The 26,619-nt window shown below is 50.4% G+C and overlaps 1 protein-coding gene across 2 annotated transcripts in view; it reads right to left on the reverse strand.

The window, feature by feature from the left end:
* Positions 1-26,619, reverse strand: part of KLHDC10 (kelch domain containing 10) — a 291,780-nt gene that overhangs the window by 37,870 nt on the left and 227,291 nt on the right. For both annotated transcript variants that reach the window (XM_078677593.1, XM_078677592.1), the window contains one exon: positions 13,389-13,528. In XM_078677593.1, coding sequence (XP_078533719.1) covers positions 13,389-13,528 — 140 coding nt within the window. The remainder of the gene's footprint in view (positions 1-13,388; positions 13,529-26,619) is intronic.

Consider the following 26,619-nt stretch of genomic DNA (forward strand, 5'->3'; position numbering starts at 1 on the left):
CACAAAAGGCAGGTCCCAGCTTGCTGGGGCCCACATTACTGAAGCTCGTTGTAGTAGTAGCCACTTGAGTAGTATGCGGACTTGTGACTGGGGTGTTTAAAGTTCTTGTACTTTGACCTTCACCCTCATTATTCCGTTTTTGGATCTTCACTTTTCTATTCTTCAAAGGGGCACCCCGCGTTTTCTTTTAGCAACCGGGTCTACTACAGATTTTGTAGCCTCCGGTTTGGAGCTCTGTTTAGATCTTGTTTTTGGCCATGAAAATCGGCGAACCTGGGTCCTCGCAGTTGTGATCAGGTATTCTTGAGTTGCCAGGGGCAGCATCCCTAATATCTGATGTGTGGATTTACACTGGCTTGTAATAGGTTGCCCCCCTCGCCATTAACTCTTATCAAACCAGTATCAGTCCCAGGTTGATGAATAGGCGACAATGCGTGTACCAACACACCCAGGGATGACCGTTTCTCAAAAACGGGGTCCAGTGACCGCCTTTTTTCAGTTAATTCTATTTCGCGGGCCAGCACAGATGATGCCCTCGTAATAAACTGATCCAGGGTGCCCATTAGCGAGCCACCAGTGGTAGACTTCCTCCCCTTCGCTTCCTTTGTAGTAGTCATGACGGCGTTAGGAAGGAAAGCAACTTCTTAGGTGCATACTAGTAAGATTTCAGACGAACAAGTTAACACACAGTCAAGCTACTAAGTGAGGTATAAATACACTAACCTTAGCTCGCTGATGAGAGGATGGCCCCGTCCCGTCCTCAACCGGCCTCTAACGGGCTCAAACGGGCCCGCCCTTGGCCCGCGCTACGCCCGGCGCGCGCCCGTGCGCGTACCGCGACGCGGATGTGAGGGTCAGATTTAAACAAGCTGGGGGAGTGGCCAAATACGCCTCAGGTGTCCCAGGCACAGGGCTGCTGGGACACGTAGTCCTCGTGGTGTTCCGGCAGGGGGGGGGGGGGGGGAAGAACGAAACAGTCTCCCTCAATTTGCCCAGTATTCGATCCTCGCTGTCCTCATGGAAAGCAGGGCTTGGGTGTAAAAATGCGCAGCATCAGCCTACGGTGATCTCCTCTCAGCGAAGCGGCACCCCACACGTTTTCCGGAGCGGAGAGCCTGGAGCCAGATTCACGGAAATGTACATAATAGAAGGTGCAGGTTAGGCACCATTTCCTCACACACGGTGTTAAACAGGAAGTGCAACCAAAGCCGTGGGGCTCAATGCTTGAGCCGCCCATCAAACCAATTTCTGCGTTCTTGGAATGTTAAAGGTATTTCTTTTGCTTCATATGATGTATAGTTATCTGGAACTTCCCCTTGTGTGTAACAGTGAAATAGTCCTGTTGTAGTATTAGTTGCCGAAAATGTAACCCATGAATAGAACAACTCTGTTCTATAGGCTTTGTGAACCTCAAGCACAAAGGTAACATCTCCACCAGTTAGTGTGAGACCATGTTGTAATAATTTTTTGAATAGCCACATTTCTGCAGTTCTCAGCAATATTAATTGCTGGGGGACCTTCAGCTCCAGACACAATTGTATGAATAGGTGTATGAATAAGTGTATGACTTTCAGAGAGGGTAACACAAATGGGAATAAATCCTTTGAAAAGTTTAAACTTGAACAACCTACAGCAAATACCTACTCAGCTGAGGAGGACAGTCCCTACCACCACAGATGCCTCCGGTTTGGAGGTAAGTAGGGGTCTTTGAGTATGCACGAGAGAACTACTAAGAGGATCCATTAAATAAGAACCCAAATTACCAACGTTGGTGGCACCATGTCGTACAGTTTCCACTTTTTAGTAGGAACTATTCCTTTGTTGGACAACAAACGCTGAGATTATGCCTGACTGATTCCATGCGCCTCTTCAGGATAGGTTGGCCTATAGACTAGCTAGTTCACAGTGCCGCCATACGTACCTAGTAAGGCAACAAATAGTTTGGGTAACCTCAGAACATGACAACCCTGATCCTCCCAGAAATTGTGGTAACCGATCTAGAACCTTTTCGCTCAGTCACTCATGTTTTCTCAGAGAAATATACAAGAAAAACACAGGGGATATATCAATATTTATTGAACCACTGTGATTCTTCTATAAAATATATGTGCTGCATGGGGGCGTGGCTACGAGCGTCAAGATGGCGGTGGCACCTTAGGTGTGCTCCGGACCTCTCAGTCATCCGCTCGACCATCTGCCACCATCGGGAACATTTAACACCTTGTGCTCCATACCTGGATGCCTGGGGGCCTCAGCAGCACCTTTTGAGTCGTGGGGTGCTGAATTTGGAACGAGTGGGGCTGCTACTGCCTACCGGACCACCCGGGCCGAGCTCCTCAAGATGGCGGCCGTGGCGCACGGAAACAAGATCCTCTGCAGGTCCGCTGTCCGTGACTGGCACCACATGCCTGCGGGGGGGCTCCTTGCGTGGCGGGCCCTCCTCCTTTGTCCAGGGTGCACCATCACCTCCCCTCCGGGACCCACCGGTGCCGTGTCTGTGGCCGTGAGCAGCTGATGAGAAACTCAGAGGGTCTGGTGCTGACGTCCCGCGCTGATCGGCTTCCCCGAGGCAGAACTGGAGTGTGCGCGACGCAGTGGCTCCGAGAGGGGTCTCGGTGCGAACGGGCCACCTGTGGTGCTCCTGAGGGCCCTGCTGATTCCTTTCTGTTGCACGGCCTGCGGAGTGGTGGGGCATCCTCCACGGAGTGGAGTGCTGGTGCCGGCGAGCCTCTGTTGGTCCTGGGGCTCTCAGCGGACCAGTCGGCCCTGGAGTCAACCGGATTGCTCCGATGCCGCAATCCTGTGACCAAGCCTGCAGGTAAGGAGTGGGGGCGCGGTGGTGTCTGGTCTGGGGTGTGGGTCAGCTGGGCTTATCCTCCTGCTGCCCGCTGGGCTTATCCTCCTGGACTCTGGGCATGGTGGTGAGCGCTTCAGCCACCATTCCGGGCGGCGGTGCCCCATGGTGGTTGTAGACGGAGGTCCAGTGGCTCCCATGGGGCTGCGAATATAGTCACGCAAATCAGGACCCCCGTGAGCCGCCTAAGGTCCCTGCCAACCAGACAAAAATGGACCGCTTCACCACCCCGGAGGGGGGGCCACTGGAGGAGTGGCTGGGCAGGAGGCTCCTCCATCTGCTGAACTGGCCGCCATCCTCCAGGCCATCCACACGCCCCAGACCTCGGTGGAGGGCAAAATTGCAGAAGTGAGAGTGGACATGAATCTCATCAGCCAGGACCTTCGCAACGCGAACGCCCGGATTAAAGAGACTGAATTCAGGATCTCCGCTGTGGAAGATGACGTGCAGCAACTTAAGGGGCAGATGGCCCGTCTTCAGTCTCATGAGTTGCATCGCCGGGCGGAGGACGCTGAAAACAGGTCCAGACGCAGCAACCTCTGCCTGGTGGGCTTTCCGGAGGGAGTGGAACAGGGTCGTACAGTGGACTTCCTGGAGAGGTGGCTGAGGTTGTGGGTCCCCGGGGGATCCCTATACCCTTGGTTTGCAATTGATCTGGCTCACCAGTCCCTGGTCCCCAAGCCAATGCCGGGTGCTCCTCCCTGCCCGATAAAAATGTGGGTTCTTAACTTCAAAAATCGAGACATCATCTTGTCTGAAGCCTGCAAACAACGGCTCCTTCACGAAAACTGCGCCATTATGATCTTCCCAGACTATACCCGTGAAGTCCTGGACCAGCGTCGCTCTTTCGGAGAAGTCAAGCAAAAGTTGAGGGCACTTAACATTCAGTATCTGCTCCTCTTCCCGGCTGGCCAGCGGGTGATATTTGCGAACAAGACACTGTTCTTCAACAGCCCGGCGGAGGCTTGGACTTGGGTGACGGAAGAGTGCTCTCTGGGAGCTGAGGGTGGTGCCCTGGGCTGAGGGGATGCGGGGGGGGCGGACTCGGCCGCTCCGCTTACTCTGCTCCTCAGCCTCCATGTAATAGATCCCGCAGGCGCCGTGACCGGAGGCGGGTCTGCGCGGACTCCCCGCCGGGTCACCCACAACAGCCACCCCAGGTCAGACCGGAGGCAGGCCTGCGTGGACTCCCCACCGGGTCACTCACAACAGCCACCCCAGGTCGGAGAGGGAGTGCTGACTGGGAGGCGCTCTGGGTCCTCTGGACGGCGGAGATGCTGAATCCCGGCCCTCCGCGATTGACCTCCCAGACACGGATCTCTCCTGTAGCCCAATGCTTTTGAAGGACCCTGCTTGAGCCGGTCTCTGCCAGGCGGGCCTTTCTCCGCGGCCGGAGAAGGCGCTCTGATCCAGATCTGTTTCCAACTTCCCGATGGTCTTTGCATCCGATCACGAGGAGGGGGTCCTCCACGCTTCCCCATTCCCAGGCGTTTTAGTTTGGTTGTTCGCCCATTGTACTAGGGTGTTGTTTATTGGGGGGGAGGAGGTCGACAGATGCTTCTGTTCCTGAAGTGTAGGGTGGGGGTAAGGGGGTTTGGGAAAGTTTTTCCCTGTACGTTGTTAGGCCTTTTGTTGGTTTTTGTTTCAGCTACCACGGAATGACACAGGTTACCAGTGGGAGGGATGGGTGTGCCCCCGTAGCAAGCGAACGCACACATCACCGCAGGCTCCCAAGAGCGTTTGTATACCCAAAGTCACGCACTCAGCTTCGACCAGGAAATGCTTACCATGACAAATAACACTTCCCCTACGGCGTCTCTCCACGTGTTGTCGTGGAATGTCAATGGCCTGCTGGCCAGGCACAAACGCACAGCGGTCCTAAGGTACGCGCAGCGTCTCCACATAGATATCCTCATGCTTCTTAGGTAACTGCTGCCCCTTCTTAGTTCGCTATGGCTATGACCGGGTATGGCATTCAGGCTTCTCTAGGGGCTCAAGAGGGGCAGCCATCCTCCTGAGGCGTACATTGTCCTTTGTTCTCTCCCAAGTGGTATATGATCCTCATCTGTGACAATTTGCGGATCGCTGGCTGGTTCCCCTCTCATGTATGTATTTGCCCCCCCCCCTCCATGCTCGAGCCCACACTTGCACACACCGCTGCCCTGCTACATATTGTGCCCGCTGGCAACATGATCATTGCGGGTGACTTTAATACAGTCTTTACCCCGGCCCTCGACACAACGGGACCTCCACCTGCCGCCCGGGCGGCAAGTGCGAAACAACTGAAAAACTGGTCTGAGTCTCTGGGGCTCTGCGATGCATGGCGCACATGGCATCCACGCAGCACCAGATTTACACATACCTCCACGGCTCACCACACCCAAGCGCGCATAGATGCAATCTTTGTCGTTGCGCCAGACTGTTCTACGATTCTAGATGTCAGCATCCTGCCCAGAGGCATTTCGGAAGATTCCCCTATACTCCTTAGCACAGGGTCCCCCCCCCCACCCTCCCTCAGCCCGCCAAACATTGCAGGATGAACGCTTGGTTTCTCCAGGATAAAGACTTCAATCAGGTGGTGGGGAAAGAGCTTACACAATATTTTGCTACCAATGAGGGCTCGGTAGCCTCCCTGGAGACCCTATGGGAGGCAGGGAAGGCGACCATACAAGGTATGGCAAAACAGCAGCTTAAGATCCAGAGGCAGTCACAGTTGCAGGAGATCTCCTCCAAGGAAGCGCAAGCGCTTCGCTTGGAACAGCTACTATCCACGTCAGAAGACGCCGCCCAGACCCGACAATTAGCCCTCATCCGGGACAACATCAAACAACTGTCCAAGCTCCTCTGGAGGTCTTTGGTAACAAGAGTTTACGGGTGGGGGGACAAGAACGGCACGATCTTGCACAGATTGGCCACATACGATTCGCCCTGGGGTATCATCCCAGAGGTGGTGGATGCAGCTGGAACGGAGCAATGTGATCCCGTGGCAAATACCTTTGCTGCATACAACCAGAAGCTGTACACAGCACACACCCCCGAGCTGTCCGTTGCAGCTCTCCTTGACCAAGGTAGGGTGTGCATTCCTAGGCTGGAACCAGCCGCTCAGAAGGACCTAGAGCGCCCATCTCCTTGAAAGAAATTGAAGTGACCACCCTGGTCTCCCGGGGTAGGACCCCGGGTCCAGATGGCCTCCCGCAGGAGTAATATACGGCATACCGTGGCACCCTAGCGCCCCACCTGGCCAGCTTATTCAAAGAAGCCATGGAGAGAGGTTCCTTTCCGCCGGAAATGGATATTGCCACCATATTGGTTCTCCCGAAATCCCAACCTCCCTCCCGAATGTGTGCAGAGTATCGCCCCCATATCCCTCCTCAACACCGAAATTAAGCTATATGCCACCATTCTGGCCCAACAACTGAAATCCTACTTGGCCTTCCTGGTGCACCCAGACCAATGCGGGTAATGCCTCAGCGTGAGACCCGATGCACGCTGACCAATGCGGGTTCATGACTCAGTGTGGGACCCGCCACTGCCTCCGAAGGCTGCAGCTAGCTCTGGCACACCGGCACCTGCTTACCCCATACTTGGCACTCCTGTCCATAGACTTTGAAAAAGCATTCGATTCAGTGGACTGGACATACCTACAGGACGTGCTGACCGAGATGGGGTTAAGGCCCTACTTCCGTTCCCTGGTCCGGGTCCTGTACGCTCATCCGAGAGCGCGAGTATTGGTCAACAGGGTACTGTCGGAGACCTTACTCATCGCCAGGGGCACTCGGCAGGGATGTCCGCTTTCTCCTTTGCTATAGACCGCCTCCGCGGATGGGAGTGGCCCAATACTGACACGGACAAGATTGCAATATATGCGGACGATGTCCTTGTCTTACGGTCCGAACCAGCCTCCTCCGGGCCATATTGCCTCCAGATCTTGCACTCTTTCGAGCAGGCCTCAGGGCTGCAGCTAAATCCCGGGAAATCAGTGTTGGCCCCCCTGCATCTCTCTAGAGAATTCTTTGATTGGCAGTCTACTATACCACTCCAGAGAAATTCCTTTAAATATCTGGGGATTTGGATTATCCTTCTTCCCGAGCTGGGCTGGTCTCTCAATGTAGCCCCGTTGGTTAAGAAGGCCAAGGATGGCCTCCTTAAATGGAAAGTGCGGCCTCTGAATCCCCTGGGGAGGGTGGCCCTGTTTAAAATGATGATCCTCCCCAGATTCCTCTATGTCCTACAGAACACCCCCTACTGTTTTCCCAGGACTTGGTTTCGGGAACTGGACAGTCTAATCACCAAGTTTCTCTGCAGCAGAGAATGGGCATGTGTGGCTCTGTCCGTTTGCCAGATTCCCTCCTACGAAGGTGGTATGGGGATGATGCACTTGTATCTGTATTTCTTGGCGGTACGTCTCCTGGTAGTTCACGACTGGTTCAATGGGGGCTGGTTTGACCCAGCCTACAGGCTTGAACTGAGTGAACTGGGGCTCGCGGACATTCAAGCCATGATGTATGGGGGGCCCATTCCAATCCGACTGCATGAAGTGACGCGTTCTGTGCTGTTGGCTTGGCGGGCTTCGCACCGTCCTACTGGATGGACTGGGAAGTTGACTCAATGCACCCCCCTCTGGCATGGGGCTTGGCTCCGGGAGGTTAGTGGACTACAGGGGTTTAAAACCTGGGACCTTATTGGTATCTCCCAGCTAGGGAACGTATGGGCCAGGGGCCACATGCTGTCCTTCCAGGAGCTCCAAACTCGCTACTCTCTGCACTCGTCCCAGTTTTATAAATATTTGCAACTGAGACATGCCCTCCACATGCACATTACGGACATGAGGCTCCCTGAATATAGCCCCACTGAGGCTCAGACGATGCTGGGAGTCTTGGGTAAGGGAGTGGTCTCCTGCATTTACCACACTCTAGTTAACAATACCCCCACATCCCTAGATAGGTTTAGGGATCAATAGGTGGATTGGGTGGGCCCCTTGACGAGGTGGACTGACGTGATGCCCTTATGGTCCCCAGAATAGTCACCATCTCTGCCAAACTCAAGCGGATTCAGCTCTACTGTTTACACGCTGCGTACCTCACTCCCCTGCACCTGTATCGAGCGGGTTTGCGCCCAGATGCGTCATGCGCGAGATGCAACCATGCCCCGGCCAGCTTCCTCCACATGGTTTGGTTGTGCTCCCGTTTGGGACAGTTCTGGGGATCTATTGAAGCGGAGCTAACGGAGGTACTGGGCTGGGAGGCTCCTCCTGATCCAAGTCACTCTTTGCTGGGAATTACTGATGGGCTGGACGGGTCCAGGAGTGACAAGTTATTTTTTAATACGGCTATGATGGTGACCAAGCGGGACATAGCGGCGGCCTGGATAAGCCCTGACCCACCGGCCCTGGAGAGGTGGCGTAGAGGGGTGGACTGGTGCGGGTTCCAAATTCAGTCTATGTAATTTTTATGGTGTTCGTGATTGGGGGTTACATTGCTTTTGCGAATGGATTCAAAATAGAGATTTCCGTGTACTGGCTGAATTGTTTTATGCGTTTTAAAAGCAATAAAAATTTCGTATAAAAAAATATACATATGTGCTGCAATAATCAATAGCGGTAGAAAAGGGGGTGGTGATGGACGGAGCATCATATCCAATCAAACACTCACACCCAGTCAAAAGATCTGGGTTTGATCCATCACCGTTCTTTAGCCCACTCTGCCACCCCAGTTCAGACATGGCTATATGTAAATCAGTCTGACCCTGTGCCTCATGGGAACAGTCCAGCCCGAACTGCCAAGCCATGCCTTCCCTGGACCGGAAACAAGCTTCCGAGGACCGGTTTCTGGTATTCCAGCCGTCTTTAGCCCGGCTTGCTTGAATCCAGTGGCAAAGTGAGCAAGGGACTCACGTCGGAGCATACCCTGCCACACTTATGGCGGCCAAAAGCGGTACAAAAGGGGGTGGTGATGGACGGAGCATCAGAACCAATCAAACCCTCACACCCAGTCAAAAGATCTGGGTTTGATCCATCACCGTTCTTTAGCCCACTCTGCCACCCAAGTTCAGACATGGCTATATGCAAATCAGTCTGACCCTGTGCCTCATGGGAACAGTCCAGCCCGAACTGCCAAGCCAAGTCATGCCTTCCCTGGACCGGAAACAAGCTTCCGAGGACCGGTTTCTGGCATTCCAGCCGTCTTCAACCCGGCTTGCTTGAATCCAGTGGCAATGTGAGCAAGGGACTCACGTCTGAGCATACCCTGCCACACTTATGGCGGCCAAAAGCGGTACAAAAGGGGGTGGTGATGGACGGAGCATCAGAACCAATCAAACACTCACACCCATTCAAAAGATCTGGGTTTGATCCATCACCGTTCTTTAGCCCACTCTGCCACCCCAGTTCAGACATGGCTATATGCAAATCAGTCTGACCCCGTGCCTCATGGGAACAGTCCAGCCCGAACTGCCAAGCCATGCCTTCCCTGGACCGGAAACAAGCTTGATGACTGACTGATTTGCATATAGCCATGTCTGAACTGGGGTGGCAGAGTGGGCTAAAGAACGCTGATGGATTAAACCCAGATCTTTTGACTGGGTGTGAGTGTTTGATTGGTTCAGATGCTCCGTCCATCACCACCCCCTTTTGTACCGCAATAATCAATAGTCAGAAGCAGATAAAAGTGATTAGCAGTAGAACAGTGAACAGAATGAAAAATTCCAACATCGAGCTAAAACAGTGTAGTACTGGGTATAGAGTACTCCTACTATCCGTTCCCTAACCTAGTTGCCTGGGGTGAGTGTTTTGCCAAGAATCCCCTATTGGATGAGCTAACCCCCATTACCTGAAGGCAAGGTATTTAGGTCCCCATCTTGGCCACAAGTTGGACATCCCTCCTAGCAGAGGGATAAAACAGGATCCAGCTGAACTGAAACTTCAACACAGCCGTGACCTCATAACAGAATAGTGCCACTCTGATTGGAGCACAGAAATGTGTGTATTTATAACTGTGTTCATGCTTCTGTGTCGGCGCTCCAACTGAGTGGACATTATTTGTCTCTTTGCTAGCAATGCCGCCTTTATGGACGGAATAACCTGCAACAACATTTGCACAAGTGTGTCGAGGCCTTATATGAAACGTTCAAGGTTTTGTGATAGAGTACTTATGAAGTGGTTTTGTAAGCAATGTGGTTTCAGAGAAACTAATCCTTCACGGTCAAGCAAGCAAATGTATGTCAAAAGTCAGCATGTGAAAGAGAAGACAACTTAAGAATATAAAAATCCATTTTAAAATGGCAGTGTTTATTCATTAACTGAGCAACGGGACAGTTTCACCATTATTAGGGCTCATAAGCAAGGTATAGCTTGATTCTAGTGGTACAGTGTGCACCGGACTCACATCTGGGCCGATCTGCCCACTTGGGGAGTCACACTATAGTATGCAAAAAAGTAGTTGATGGAATGCTGGAATTATTCTCAGCTGCTGTATTTATATTGGTTTGATACCCTAAATCCACTCCAGTGCACCCGGTTCCTGTACAATCTGATTCGGACAGCATACAGCAATTATTCCAACACTGTTTGCGGAGACTCCATCACCATTCTGGTTTTAATTTGGACAAAGGTTGGCCTCCCGGAAAAGATATTGGTGATGATCTACCCAAACATTCTGAGGGTTTGATATAGATGACATACTGGAGGGCATGTGGGCTTGATATTTCTCCTGATACAGGATTGTTGTCCTATATCTGACCTCAACAGAGGACAATGCTTCTTTTGCTGCGGTAATTCGACATGCTGCTGAGTTTCTAGACCTGCTTTCTATTAAAACAAATGTCCTTAGATAAGTCCTGAAGCCTGGGCGTGTTGCCTTTCAGCCCTTACTTCCATTCAATGAAGCCCTAGCTTATCTTCTGATGGGCACTTGGTCCATGGCTTGCTCTTGCCGCGAATGAACAGGCAGGTGGACAGATGCCACAGACTAGCGCCAGACGGCCAACATTTTCTAATGCAGCAAGAGAAAATCTGGTGGTCATGGTTTCGACCAGCAAGGTGAACCCAAACTCGTTCCCTGCAACCCCTCCAGACAGGGTGTCAAAAAAGATTGAAGCATTTGGGAAGTGAAAAAATGGTCTTCAGTCGGCTTGGCTTTGAGGCCTGGGACAGTTTGACGACTAGGCTGATACCCACATGCCCAGCAAGATCTTGCCAGTGGTTCCGGAACAGTTTAGGGCCTCCTTGACTCAGACCACTCAGGATGGTCAAGAAGCAGAAGAAATAAGTCATTTGTGCTGGCTTAGATAGAACCAACTACCTGAGATGCGCAGTCGGCGCCAGGTTGCTGCTCCGTCACCATGCTTGGATGCAGTCCACAGGGTTTTCCGGAGGTGTGCAAGCATCCCTTATGGATAGGTCTTTTTATAGATCCTGCTTATTTAGTGAAAATGCAAATACCACATTAGAAGGTTTTCAGAAGAGCTGGGCCGCAGCATGTTCTTTAGACCTCTTCATAACAGCCAGACAGTTTTTTCCCACCAGTTTCAGCCTTTCTGGGGCTCCCCAAAGGGGTTAAAATATAGGCAGCTCCAGGCCCTACACCTGTGCAGCAGTTAACCAGTTCTTTGATGGAATGGATCAAGTTTACACTATAAGGCTTTGCAAGGGCATTGACCTTCCACAGCGGGCAAGCCACTTTAGTTTCTCCTTAAAGGTGCATACCTACCCTATGAAAGGCAGGATCCAAAACTTTCTCCGAGGCTGGCAATCCATCACATCCAACGGATGGGTCCTTCAGCTTCTTTGGCAGGGCTATGCTATGCCATTCCATTTCTTTACGACCTACTGCAGTTTCCTCTAACATCTGAGCAGCTCTCAGAGAAGCATCTTTCCAACTTGCTGGAAGAGGTGAGAGCTCTTCTTATTAAAGGAGCCACCAAGAGGTTTCTGGCCTCAGAGATTTAGATGGGTTGGTACTCGTGCTATATCTTCATGCAGAGGAAGGATGGAGGACGGAGTTCTATTTCAGATGTTCACCCTCTGAATGCTTACCTGCGGAAAGACAGATTCAAAACGCGCATGCTAGCCCAGGGTCTGTCTGCATTAAATCCGGGAGACTGAAAGGTGGCCATGGACCTGAAGGACACGTATTTTCATGTAGCCGTCCTGCGGTCGCACAGGCAATTCCTGCAGGTCAAGGTAGGCCTGGAGACTTTTCAATTTATCATGTTCCCCTTCGGCCTCACCAGCACCCCTTATGTGTTCACAAAAGTGATGGTGGTGGTCTTTGCACATCTTCGATGCTAGAGGTTACCAGGTTTTCTCCTACCTCAAAGGCTGGCTGTTTAAGGCCGACTCACCACAATCTGCAATATTTCACAGACTTAATGGGTTCATCGAAAAGGGTGGCCTGTTCCTTTTTCTAGACTGCTGATAGATGTGAGCATAACTTCCTAAGAGGAGCTAGAGCTCTTCATTTTATTAAGCACATTATGTTCCTTCTTGATGGCAGCTGCAGGAAGTTTGCAGGTTCACCGACGTATTTTATTCGTGACCTTTTGGCTTGCACGCATTGAAGCTGTGCAAGTTGATGTCTCAGACTTGTAGGATGCTTGCTCTCCAGAAATGTGCTTGGTCCAATGGCACAATCTCTTTTGTATAATTCTGCCACTGAGAGCATGCCTGGATCCGAATGCCCAATTCAGTCCAGCGAGGCGTCCAAAAGCTCTGGATGGGAGAAGATTCCAACAGGCCAGAGAAGAGGTGAGGAAAGCCATCTTGCACAGCTGTTATCTTGAATACATCACCCTCCCACCCCCCCATCTGTCACTTAAAAGTTAGATTATCAACATTTGTATAGCACATATCTGCCATTAGTATGGACCTCATACAGCTGTGAGTTTAGAGTAATGTTTTCTCAGATGGCTGCAGGTTTTCCTGGAGGAAAGCATCCAAGGGACCATATGATAGATATACTACATTATCCATAAAAGCTTATAGGTCATTATAAATTTGAAATCCTGTCAAGGTGGTCGTGCAAACTAAAATTATGTACCATGGGATCTGCAGCCTGATCTGTGAAATCAAAGACAGTTTCCCTACGGAAGTCAGAAGCGCTCTTAGGTTTTTGTTGGGAGCACAACAAACTTTTGTGCTATCAGCAGGTTGTTGTAAGCTAGAGGAACGGAACGGAGGTAAGCAGCACATTGTGCAGCAGCTACAATTCCTAGTAATCCCCAGTCATATTTCCATCTCAATTTCTAGTCTCTGAACAGAGTGCAGGCCAGAAATTCGGTCATTTAACACTTGCACCAATCTACACTGTACCAAGAGAAGAAAACCTGCAGTCATGAAACTGATACAGTGGGCTGAACACGGAATTATGTCCATACAGTTAAAGAACTTACATTCCAAAAGTTTTATCTACCTGCGTAAGCTATCCCTTCTTCATAGTCCATGAACACAGACCAGACAAAAAGCACATAGAGGTGTGCAAGTTGCACTACAATTATTTCATTTGGGATAGAAAGTGGATTAAATAAATAAAATACTTACAGGTGTAACAGCAGCACAGTGAAAATAAGCTGGCTCTGGCATTTTCGCAGGCAGTTTCACCCACTGGAAGGTCTGCAGGCTCAGCTTCCAAAGATCCCCCAGGATCTCATCACCATTGTAGCCACCGCAAATGAACACATCTGAAAGGATTGATAAGTGTACAAACGTATAGATAAATATGCAGCTAGTCATCTTAAGATGTTTATTGCTTGATCAGCAATTTTATGTAGGTCTGCATGAACCAATTAGAGACTGATAACTCACAATCATTGACTGATGGACGAGACAGATCTTATTATGCTAGGGCATAAACAGTGTCCTTACATAACATATGACGTGGTTATATGCAAACCACTAGACACCACCTGTTACAAACTTACTTATCTAGAAATGTATCTTTCTACAGGGCCCACCAACAATATGGGCATTCTGCCAACATACATGTACTTCAATAAAACTCATGCCAAGACAAATATTTCCACAGGTGACTGGACACCAGTTCAAGTTTGTAAGCAGGACAAGTGACTGTTGAATTTTTCTGGAGGAGTCCCTTTGTCTTTGTGAAGTTCATACTGCATACATTTGAGGCACCCAGCCCAGATTGTTTTTTTAGTGTTTCCTATTTTAATTCTAATAGGAATGTTTGTTTCCCGCTGCATAAAAAACTAGTTGAACAAAATGAAACCAAACACGGCACGATGGTAGACATTTATCTAGAATTGGCCCTTATACTGTCTGGTGTAAATCCATTCAGTAGTTTTTTTTAGATCTTTCTGTTCCGAAAAAACACTGGGTGGGTTTAGAAGCATTGATCTTTCTTAAAGCTGGGATTTCACAAATAAAGTAAGTGCTGCTCAACAAGTTAAATCGGTATACGGGACTCAGAACTGCTAACATTTAAGGATCTCACGGAGACTTTCGGATTACTGTGCAGACAATTTCTACTGCACAAGGCGGTGGTGGTGACGATTCAGAGCCGCCAGGGAACAGCTGAACTCACTGCTCACCAGTGCTGCTGTGTGTCATGCCCCACGACCGGTAAAATCAAAGCAGTTGCATTACTGCATCAGGCACTGCAGGCGGACATACCAGCCCGTCAGGAGCAACTCCGCCTCAAGTGGGAGAAAGACATTGGTCTCCCCACAACAGAGGTGGAATGGGCCACTATTCTTTCCAATATATACACACGCTCCAGAAATGCTAGATTTAAATGAATACATTTCTAGATTTTACATAGGGCGTACCTCACCTCAGGTAAAATTATTAGAACTTTCGGTTCAACAAAGGCTTATTATCCATGGTGCAGGGAACATAGCTCAAAATCACTTCACATGATATGGTCCTGTTGGAGTTTTGGGAGGAAGTGGTGGAATGCACCATCAATGTCACCAATAGGATGATCCCTTGCATCGCCAAGGCATGGCTGTTACAGGGGATTCCCACAACCAAGCAAAAACAAAATAGTCACCAAATTTGTTGACCCGGCCGGGGTCTTGGCGAAGCAGGAGATTACATCATACTGGAAGGCATCCAGAGGTCCCCTCCTGGAAAAATGGAAAGAGACTAAACCTTTGAGCGGGGCATGAGAGTGCAGTGCTGCTTCAACAGGTGAGGAGGGGGCAAGGCTCCAGTGACAATGCCTGGGCCTGGGACTACCTGCTAATTTGTCTAAAAGAACCAGAATACACCCATGACAGTTCCTTTGTGTCAATACACGAATGAGGTTGAATAGATCTCGAACTCTTTGATCAGTAGGTATTGTGCATTAGGTGGTTGAAAACGATCCCTCAGGGTGGGGTTATTATAGACTATCCTACAAGAAACATAAGGCAGAGGTAGGAGTTTGGGGGGAAGGGAGGGGGAGTTTTTTCAGGGATTGCATGTTAATAAGAAGTACAGGAACAATAGCCAGATATGTATCTGTTCTATCATTCGCATACTTTAAGTGTTGTGCTCATTCAAATGAAATCAATGTACAATGCAGGACAACTACTGTAAACTATGTGCCCGAACTGAGCTTCTTTTGTTGGTCTAGATAATAAAATCAATAAAACTGTTTACAAAAAAAAAAAAAAAGTTCAATCAGTATATGATTTGTTCATTCAACAGTGGTTCTCAATTTCAAATGCCATGGAGGTTATTAATGGCGTGGTGGAAGGCAGGCAAAGTAATATGGAGGATGATCTGAAATTAGCATTTGAGATTTAAGCGCCACAGGAATGTTTGCCAGTGGCAGTTTCTTCGCTAAGGAGGAGGAGCGTTGCCTCACTATGCAATTCAAAAGGGAAAAATAAAATGACAACGCAACTGTTCTAACTTTACTTAAACAGTACTGGCTCAGTTGGTTGGGGGCAGGGCTGCTGGGTTGTTCAGAGCTGGGGGAGGAGTGGTTGACACTTCCTATGTGTGCATGTCATTTTGGCCGGCCCAAGAGGGCCGACCAAACTGTCATGCACACTTTGCATATTCTCCACCCAGGCTGTGGAGAACATGCCCAGGGTCCCAGCTCCTCTAAGTGCCAAACCACAGTGCTCAGACCAAGGCAGCATTGTGTTTAGTCAGCGGAGTCTGGGAGGCTGTGTGGTTCCTGGTTCCTGCTGCCCGGGAGAAGAGACGAGTATGTAGGAGAGGCGGCAGCCAGCCGTATCCAGGTAAGTGTTTTAAAAAAAAGATTTTTCATTCCCTCCACACTTCCCTGCACCCCTGTTTGGTAGCAGCTGCTACTGATGTTTGCTCTGCACTGCAGCAAAAACCGATGAATGGAATTGAACCAAACCCTGCAAAAATCTACATATGACCTTACCATTAGAAATTAGTTTAAATTTGTGTTTTTTAACCAGTTTGTAGTCACAATATACACACACACAAAAGAAATCCACCCAAAAAAACCTTCCAGGCCCTCAGTATATTTGTTACCCTCACCAATACATAGAAGCTCAACACAAAGCCACACTAGCAATACATCAACACAAACAACACACAGAAAATCAACAGTTAAACACCCACACAAAACCCCAACACATCTGCAACACACCTAGAAAGTACATCACCCACTACAAACATCAACATAATAATACACCTGCAAACCAAACAACTGCAACACCACAACAACAATAAACAGAAAAACATACTGAACGAAAACCTACAATCAGTACCTATTGGCCTGAATGTATCCATGTAATGAAATTTAAGACATAAAAATAGTTCACTTCAGTGGTAGCATTATGCATGAAAAAGGGTGAATTAAAGAGCTCACATGAACAACAACCACTACCCGCTCCGGTTTAGAAATTTTCCATAATCTCTGCAGTAGTTATGCACCTGAATGGCTACAACAAGCTCTACTCCTAAACCGGTCATTGGCAAAACTCAAGCTGCTAGCCTCCCATTTAGACTAAAATTATACAATCACTTTACATAGCCCTTGAAACCCCTTTCTTAAACAATTACAGATAACCTTCACAACCCAATGTTTTGTTCATAAATCTTACAAGGCTGATTGCCATACTACCTTTCCATTTTGCTCATCACAGTTTCCAATCAGAAGATTACAAGTCCCCAAACCTTAGTCTACGGTCCATCTGGCCAATCAGCTTGAAGAAATTTGGTGGAAGCTCTTTCCACGTTCAGAACTCCTATGTCAACTTCCAACTTATCCACCAGAAAGATGAAAAGGATTTTCTTAAAATTATACCATCTCTACAAATACAATAGTTCTACTGGGTTGCGGTTCACCCTTCTCACAAGATTATTCCTAATGACTGCAATCTAATCAATTGGTGTTTTTCATATGCATTTGTTTTAAACATGGCATTTAGCCAAAACCAGAATGCAAGAGGTTACATTTTTGCAGACAGCTAAAAGTAAAATTAAAAAGATCTTGTAACAATTGGCAGAGTTGCTTCAGGTCTAATGTCTAACATCCAGTCAGAGGCAGTAAAACAGTCTTTAACATATCAATTTCCTTTCTAGTTCAGTAAATAATTTGACATTTGTATTGTAGTAACAAAAGGTGAATGTGACATTAGTACTGTTGGTTTAAAATAGCATAATGTGATTTATATATATGATACATAATCAATCAATCAGTCAATCATGAAATTTGTAGAGCGCGCTACTCACCCGAGCGGGTTTCAAGGCGCTGGGGGGGGGGGGGGGGGGGGGGTAGGGGGTTCGGGCTGCTACTGCTCGAAGAGCCAGGTCTTGAGGAGCTTCCTGAAGGAGAGGTGGTCCTGGGTCAGTCGTAGGTGGGTGGGGAGGGAGTTCCACGTCTTGGCGGCCAGGTAGGAGAAGGATCTTCCTCCGGTGGTGGTTCTGGTGGCTTCCTCCGGTGGTGGCGAGGGCGAGGCTGGCGGAGCGGAGCTGGCGGGATGGCGAGTAGAATGTAAGGCGGTTGTTGAGGTAATCGGGGGCTCTGTCGTGGAGAGCTTTGTGTGCGTGGGTGAGGAGCCTGAACGTGATCCTTTTGCTGACAGGGAGCCAGTGCAGGTCTCTCAGGTGGGCGGAGATGTGGGAGTGACGGGGGATGTCCAGGATGAGTCATGCAGATGCGTTCTGTATGCGCTGGAGTCTTTTCTGTAGTTTAGCTGTGGTTCCAGCGTAGAGAGCGTTCCCGTAGTCCAGCCGGCTGGTGACGAGGGCCTGGGTGACCGCCTTTCTGGTTTCGGTGGGGATCGACCTGAAGATCTTCCGGAGCATGCGGAGGGTGTTGAAGCATGAGGATGAGACTGCGTTGACTTGCTTGGTCATCGTGAGGGAGGAGTCAAGGATGAAGCCCAGGTTGCGTGCGTGGTCCGTGGGCTTGGGGGCAGAGCCCAGGGCAGGGGGCCACCTGGAGTCGTTCCAGGCGGAGGGGGTTGGTCCGAGGATCAGGACCTCCGTCTTGTCCGAGTTCAGTTTTCCTGCGGCTGAGCTTCATCCATTCCGCGACGTCTTTCATTCCTTCCTGGAGGCTGGTTTTGGAGGTGGCGGGGTCTTTGGTGAGGGAGAGGATCAGCTGGGTGTCGTCAGCGTAGGAGATGATGTTGAGGTTGCGAGCGATGGCTGCGAGGGGGCTCATGTAGACATTGAAGAGGGTGGGGCTGAGAGAGGAACTTTGGGGTACGCCGCAGATGATCTTGGTGGCCGCGGCGCGGAAGGGCGGGAGACGGACTCTCTGGGTTCTGTCGGAGAGGAAGGAGGTGATCCATTCCAGGGCCTTTCCTTGGATCCCGGCGTGGTGGAGGCGGGTTGTTAGGGTGCGGTGGCAGACTGTATCGAATGCGGCCGATAGGTCGAGGAGGGTGAGGGCGGCGGTTTCCCCGTTGTCGAGCAGGGTCCTGATGTCGTCGGTGGCTGCGATGAGGGCGGTCTCGGTGCTGTGGTTCGCTCGGAAGCCGGACTGCGATAGGTCGAGGGAGTCGTTCGTGTCGAGGAAGGCGGTCAGTTGCTTGTTGACGGTCTTTTCGATGACTTTTGCGGGGAAGGGGAGGATCGAGATGGGCCGGAAGTTCTTGAGGTCTGTGGGGTCCGCGGTGGGTTTCATCAGGAGGGCGCTGATCTCTGCGTGCTTTCAGCTCTCCGGAAAGGTAGCAGATGCGAAAGAGTTGTTGATGATGTTCCAGAGTTGGGGTGCGATGATGGAGTCGGCTTTGTTGAATATGTGGTGGGGGCAGGGGTCGGCTGGGGAGCCAGAGTGGATGGTGTTCATCACGTGGGTGGTGTCTTCAGTGCTGACAGGGGTCCAGGCGCAGAGGGTGGTGGTGGGGGGCGTTGGTGGCGTGCGTGGGCTGGGTGTCGAAGCTGTCGTGTATATCGACGATCTTGCGGTGGAAGAACGTGGCGAGTGAGTTGCAGAGGTCTTGCGAAGGCCTGATGTCGTTGCTGCTGGCGCTGGGGTTGGAGAGCTCTTTAACGATGCTGAAGAGTTCCTTGTTGTTGTGGGTGTTGTTGTCCAGTCGTTCTCTGAACGATGTCCTTTTGGTAGCGCGGATCAGCTGGTGATGTTTTCGGGTGGCGTTCTTGAGGGCAGTCAGGTTATCTGCCGTCTGTTCGTGGCGCCAGGCTTTCTCGAGGGTACGGCAGGATTACTTTGAGTCTTTGAGGTAGTCGGTGAACCATGGGGCTTTCCTGCTGCCAGGTTTGCTTCGAGCGTTCTTCAGTGGTGCCAGGTCGTCGGCGCAGTTGGTGATCCACTGTGCAAGGTTGCGGGCTGCGTCGTTGGTGTCGGTAATATAGGTAGGGGGGTTTTGGCTGAGGGAAGTGGTAAGCTGGTCGGTGGTGATCTTGCTCCAGCATCTTCGGGGAGCCTGTTGCGCATGGTGGTGAGTCGTGGTCCTTCTGTAGTTGAAATGGTCGCAGCGGTGATCGGTCTAATGTAGTCCGGTAGAGTGGCTGTAGGTGACGAGGTTGCGGGAGGAGAAGACGGGGTCAAGCGTGTGGCCGGCGTAGTGGGTGGGGGTGTCTACCAGTTGCTTGAGTCCGAGGTTGGCGAGGTTGTCTAGCAGGGTGGTGGAGTTGCTGTCATTGTTGTTCTCCAGGTGGAAGTTCAGGTCCCCTAAGAGGATGTAGTCTGAGGAGGCGAGGGCATGCGGGCTGATGAAGTCTGCAATGGCTTCTCTGAATTGTGTGCGTGGCCCTGGGGGTCTGTAGACTAGGGTACCTCGGAGGGTGGTCTTGGGGGGTCGGTGTGTATCTGGAAGTGAAGGTGTTCGGCGGCGGTGAGGGTGTCCTCGGAGTTGGTCGTGATGCGAATGGTGTTCCTGTAGACGATGGCGATGCCCCCTCCGGTTTGGTTGATGCGGTCCCTCTGGGTGATCTTGTAGCCGTCCGGGATGGCTATGGCGATATCGGGGGCCGAGGAGGCGTTCATCCAGGTTTTCGTGAGGAAGGCGACGTCCGGCGCTGTTGTGTCGAGGAAGTCCCAGAGTTCAACGGCGTGCTTGTGGACGGAGCAGGTGTTGAGCAGGATGCACTTGAGGTGGTTGTTGTTGGCGCCTGGTCTGGGGGGCGCGGTGCAGGTTCGGAGGCAGGTGAATTTGCAGGCTTGGCAGGTGAAGGGTCTGGGGGTGCGTTTTGAGGTGGCTTGATGACAGGCGGGTATTCAGCCGGTGTTGAGTGCGTGGAGGGCGGCGGTGTCGTATCTCAGGCGGGGCTTCTGGTTCCTGTGGTGGCCAGGGGTTCTGGTGCTGGGCGCGTCCTCCATAAGAAGGGCAGTGGGAGGGAGGGGCAGCTGGGAGGCGGGAGCAGGGCTGCGAATGGGCTCGCAGGGGGGCGGGGCCGTAGGGACGCAGCAGAGGGAGAGTGCGAGGGAGGGGAGCGGGAGGGGGGATACGGAAGGCAAAAAACAGGGGGCAGGGGTACAAAGAAGGGCAACAACAGTGGAGGAACTAAGGCACAAATACAGAAGAAAGAGGCACAATATTACGTTAATACAGCAGAAAGAGACGCACAATGCAGTACAAGTGTACCGGTGGCACGAGTGCAGGAAGCGGCAGAAGCATGCAGCGGGCGACACAGGCAGCGTCACAGGAGGACCGTGAGGCACCAGAGGGGGGGACCTACCTGTACTCAGGGTCAAGGGTCGCTCCCTTCACTGCTTCGCGGCCTCCATAAGAAGGGCAGTGGGAGGGAGGGGCAGCTGGGAGGCGGGAGCGGGCGGCGAATGGGCTCGCAGGGGGGCGGGGCCGCAGCGGTGGGAAAGTGCAAGGGAGGGGAGCGGGAGGGGAATACAGAAGGCAAATAACGGGGGGCAGGGGTACAAAGAAGGGCAACAACAGTGGAGGAACTAAGGCACAAATACAGAAGAAAGAGGCACAATATTACGTTAATACAGAAGAAAGAGACACACAATGCAGTACAAGTGTACCGGTGGCACGAGGGCAGGAAGCGGCAGAAGCAGGCAGCGGGGCGGCACAGGCAGCGTCACAGGAGGACCGTGTGGCGGCAGAGGGGGGGGGCGACCTACCTGTACATAACAGGAACTGTGGGACATATTGATCCAATATGGACATCGAGGGGTTCATCAGAAGGCGTAAAACCAGGACGCTGAAGGCTGCATGGTTTACCCAATAATTATGGATTAACATTTTAAGACCATTTTACAAAAAGTTATTTCCAGTACATGTGGATGAAAATAATACAGCCGAATAATCCTTCATATCAGTGTTTTTGCTGCATGGCTTCGATAAGCTTTCCGCAGAATATGGTCCTCAAAGCCGCATAATTCTAGCAGGCTTGACTAAACCTCAGAGCTTTTCAGGGCTATAGAAGCATATAGTTGGCCGCTTCAGACTCAAGTTGCTATGCTATTATGCGGTCTTACGCTTGCCCACAATTAATGGCTGCTGCTTGCACTGAACTTTAAAAACACACAGCAAATTAAAAACAATTAAGAGAGAGCAAAGTGCTAAAAGTATTAGAGGCTAGCTGTTCTCTTTGCCTGTTGCACTTTATCTTGGGGCTTCAGTGGGGGCACGCCTCGCTACCCCGGTCTGCCGCGGCTTGGCCTTTTATTGCGGAGGGAAGTGAGTATTTTGATCAGTCCTCCCCCCACATCCGGTCCCTCCAGTGGGAGGTTCTCGCTCTAGCTTTTCTACAGCCCAGCCTATTTTAGGGCATGCTGGGTCGGACGAGCAGTGGACGCATGCAGCTGGTGCGCCAAAAGCAAGCCCGTCTGTGCCGGACCGCGCCAGGAACTCTGGCCGTTTTTCTGTAGACTGGAACAATCCTCGTATTTATTCGAGAGACCAGCTTCTCGGTCTACAGAGGCAGGGGGACTCTAATTGCAAGTACATGAACCTGGAAGCCCTCGCGGGTTGTCAGGCATAAGAGTGTTCTTCGTGTAACTTCCACATTCCTCAGACTGGCACCAGTGATACTTCCATGGAGAATCACTTGCTCCTCTCTTCACCTTCGGATAATTCCTTTCTGGGCTATCTCATTAACCCCTTGGCCGCAGCGGTAATTCCGCTGGGGGGGGGGGGGGGGGGGTGGAGGGGGCGGCGCCGCCATGCTTGTGACGGAACCACTCCCGTCATGAGCCACGGGCGCGCTGTGCTCGTGAAGGAGTGGTTCTGTCACGGCCCTGCCCGCTCATCAATTCAGCCGCCAACCAGACCAACATGTTCTCAGATGGGGATCTAGAACTGCTTTCCTGTTGTACCACGGGTGGCGGGAGTGGAGGTAGAGGAGAAGGAAGAGGATTGCTGACAATTTGCTCCCCTGAGGACTCTTTTACTCTTCCCTCTGTATGATCTGTACAAGGAATTTTGTTGTTGGCTCTGCTGAGACTGCTGGCGGTTACGAAAGGAGGCAGATATCCCAAAGCCACTATATCTTTTGTAGCTAAAACCTCTGGACTGCACCTGAAGGCCTAGAGATCTTGCAGTAGCCCTGCTGTCTTTAAAACGTTCCAAGGCTGAGTCTGCCTTTGAACGAAAGACCTTTGACCCATCAAAGGGCAGATCCAGCAAAGTCGCCTGAACATCAGCTGAAAATCCAGAAGACCTGAGCCATGCCCGTCTCCTAGTTGCCTCAGAAGACCCCATCACAAGAGTCACAGAGTCAGCAGTGTCCATGCCTGACTGAATCATGGCACGATCATCCTCAGGCAACTTGGGAGCCAATTGTACAACAGAGTCCATTAATGCATGAATGTATCTCCCAAGAAGGAAAGTTGCATTAGTTGACTTTAGAGCCATACCGGCAGAAGAAAACACCTTTTTCGCAGCTTGCTCCATCTTTTTCGAATCCCTATGACCTAAAATGGTAGGGAAAGCACCAGAAGACTGCTTTGAACAAGAAGCCTGGATAACTAAACTCTCAGGGGCGGATGTCAAGACAAAAACGCCGGACCACCTGGAGCAGGCCTGTACCTTCTTGAGATAGAAAGAGATACAGCCGGTGCAGATAAAGGCTTCTGCCAAACTTCTAAAATTGGATCTGTTAAAGCTTCTGTAAAAGGAAGCAGCGGCTCAGAAGTTGATGAAGTATTCAAAACCTCTGTTAGTATATTACACTTAATCTCCGCTGAAGGAAGTTTGAGGCCCAATAAATCATCTGCCTTCCTTATCACCACATGGTATTGTGCAATGTCCTGAATCACACCTCCACTTGCAGATGGCAGATTATACTCGGGATGTATCGATGCCACTAGCATCATGAAGGCCCTCAAACTCATCCATGGATTCCACAATTTCTCCTTCCTCCCGATTCTGTAAATATTCCTCCCCTCAAATAATCTCTGCGCCTCTCTCCTGGAGCGTTGTTTTGGCAACGGCGTTGGTGGAGCCACTCGCAGCGCCGGAGAAGACATCAACGGTGTCGATGGAGGTGCCTCGGCATCAAAACTAGACGTCGATCGAACTCGAGGCGGAGCCAACTCAGCTGCCGAAGGAGACCGTGGAGCCGGAGTAGAGGTTCTTGGCGCCGGGAAATGCCAAGCCGGAGTCGACGGCAAGAATGGCATGAGAGGAGCCTGGGGATAGAACTGAGGAACACCCAGGTTAAACGCCAAAGGGCCCACGGGTCCTGAAGGCGTGCCGGATGGAGTCAAGGCTCTGCCAAACACACCAAACATTACATTTAGAAAATGCGAAGAATCAGCCCTAGGAGCAGGAAAAGGAGGATATGGATCTGTACCTTCCTGAAGGGGAGTCACCTGAGGCTAAACCAGAGCCAGTGGAGCCGGGGACGGCACTCGCACAGGTGAAGTCTCATGGACTGGAGAAGATTTACAACGCGCCGGAGACATCAGTGGAGCAGGTGAACCTTCATGCTGTGAAGAAGCATCTGAAGCCGAGAACGCCTATGCCGGAGATGGTACTGGCGTCGCTTGAGGCAAGTTAGCGCTCTAGGTCTCAACTGGGGCTATTTAGGCGGAGCCTCTGGTCAGCGCAGCTGCGGTGGAAAGACAGTGGCAGTGTCTGCACACCGCTAGCTGGCTTGCTGGCTTGCTGAAACAAGAGGGCATAATTAATTTGGGACTGACAGAGCGCATTTGTTGAACGAGCGCTTTTTATCTAATTTGCTTTTAAATATACTCGTGTGCACGATTTTAGCGAGTGCACAGCTCACAATTGTTTAATACTGTCTTAAACTTCATCCGGAGTGCTGGTCTCGATTCCTGTGCCTGCCCGCCTCGGTCCGACTCGGTAATTCATTACCGTTGTGCGGAGGGCGGACAGGTGAGGGCCAGGCACTTCCGGGAGCGGTTAGCGCTCTAGGTCTCAACTGGGGCTATTTAGCCATCGCCTCACAGGAAGCGCGCAGCGGTTGCGCGCAGCCTCATTACAGCCGAAGACCAGCCAAAGAGCTGCCCGTCTGCGCCCGTCCGCGACAGGACGAGGCGACGGGGCAGTAACTTTACACCATGCCGGCTCTTTGTGCTGACACCCATATCAGGTATGAGCCTTCCCTCCTGAAAACATTACGGCAATTTACCTCCCCATGCTATCTAGAGGATAACAGACCTTGTTTTGGAGGTCCTTTTTCATGCAAAAAATGTCATTTTTCTTCGATGCTATTTCTTGATTCCCAAGAACTCACTAAGTCACCATATGATTTGCATTGTATTCTTATTAACGTTCGTTCGATGCCCAAACACCAAGTTGAGATCTGGGACTTAATACACTCCTTGACTCCAGATCTCTGTTTCATTACTGAAACTTGGCTAAAGCCACATACGGTATCTGCCATTAATGTAGGAGTGCCTATGGGTTACAAACTTCAACACTCTGATCGCCCTGACAAAACTGGCGGCGGCATCGCCATAATCTATAAAGAGTCTCTTAAATTAGACATTTTAGATAAACAATGTTGCAAGGAAATGGAAATTATGATCTTTAGAATTACCCTCCCTAACAGAAAGGCCAGTAAAGGTGCTCTTGTTTATAGACCACCCTCCCTATGTCCCAGCTTCTCCACATCTCTTTTAGAGATGTTAGGCCCCTATATACGGGCCAACGAAGATTTTCTTCTCCTCGGAGATTTTAATATTCATACTGACCAACCTGACTCCATTGGGACCAACGGTCTGTTTACCGATATGACAACCATTGGCCTCACACAAAGGAATCAGGATCCCACTCATGAAGGTGGACACTGTATTGATTTGATATACACTAATTTCGATAATATATTGTGTTATAAACCCACCAAAGTCAATTGGTCAGATCACTTTTTATTACACTTCACTATTTTTAAAGTTAACAATGGTCCCCAGAAGAAATCTTTACCCTCCACTATACGTAGACAGTGGCAGAAACTCACGCTAGAGGCGCTAGAAAAGGTGTGGGAAAAACCTGAGATTAGAGATACTGAGGATGTAGAACATAAGTTAACCATGTTTCAGCATTCTCTAACTGTGGCCATTGATAAAATTGCCCCTCTGAAAACTTTTAGACAACTACCTGTGGCCAAACAAGAAAAATGGTATACTGAGGCTCTCAGGAAAGAGAAACAAGAGTGTAGGAGGATAGAAAAGAGATGGCGGCGATCACACACGGAGGAGAACAATAAGGCACATCGAGCAGCTCAAACTAATTACTACAAACACATTAAAGCTGCCCGCAAAAATAACATTGCCCAACAGCTCATTGAAGCCGGAAATTCTCCGAAAGAATTGTATAGGATTTTGAAAACATTCGTAAAACCTATGGCTTGTATAAGTCCAGATGACTTCTCACAAAGTCTATGTGATGAAGTCTCATTATACTTTGAAAACAAAATAGAGACCATCCATGAAAAAATTTTAGTATCCCAATTAAATAGCGATACTCTGAATATCTCCTCCCCCAGCAGAAATGCCAACCTTACATTAACCACATTTCCTCCTATTAACACTGATGAGCTCTACACCATAATGACCCAAATAAAATCTGGTTCGCCGGATGATCTCATCCCTGTTAAAATCTTAACCTCCCTCCCTACCCTGTTAGCCCCTTACATTCAGGATGTAATCAATCAGTCTCTTAAAGAGGGAAAAGTACCAACTGAATGGAAAATTGCAGTGGTGAACCCTATTCGCAAGAATGCGGCTCTCCCGTGGACGGAACTTTCCAACCTCCGTCCCATCTCCCTTCTGCCGTATTACAGCAAGATGGTCGAGAAACATGTAAATGCACACCTGTCGAATTACATCGAGGCAGCGGGCGGCCTAGACCACTCGCAATCTGGTTTTAGGCCAAACCATAGCACCGAATCAGCCCTCCTGTCAGTGACAGATAACATCAGAATGTCACTGGACAAGGGG

Source organism: Lissotriton helveticus, chromosome 1_1, assembly GCF_964261635.1.
Source record: "Lissotriton helveticus chromosome 1_1, aLisHel1.1, whole genome shotgun sequence".
NCBI lineage: Eukaryota > Metazoa > Chordata > Amphibia > Caudata > Salamandridae > Lissotriton > Lissotriton helveticus.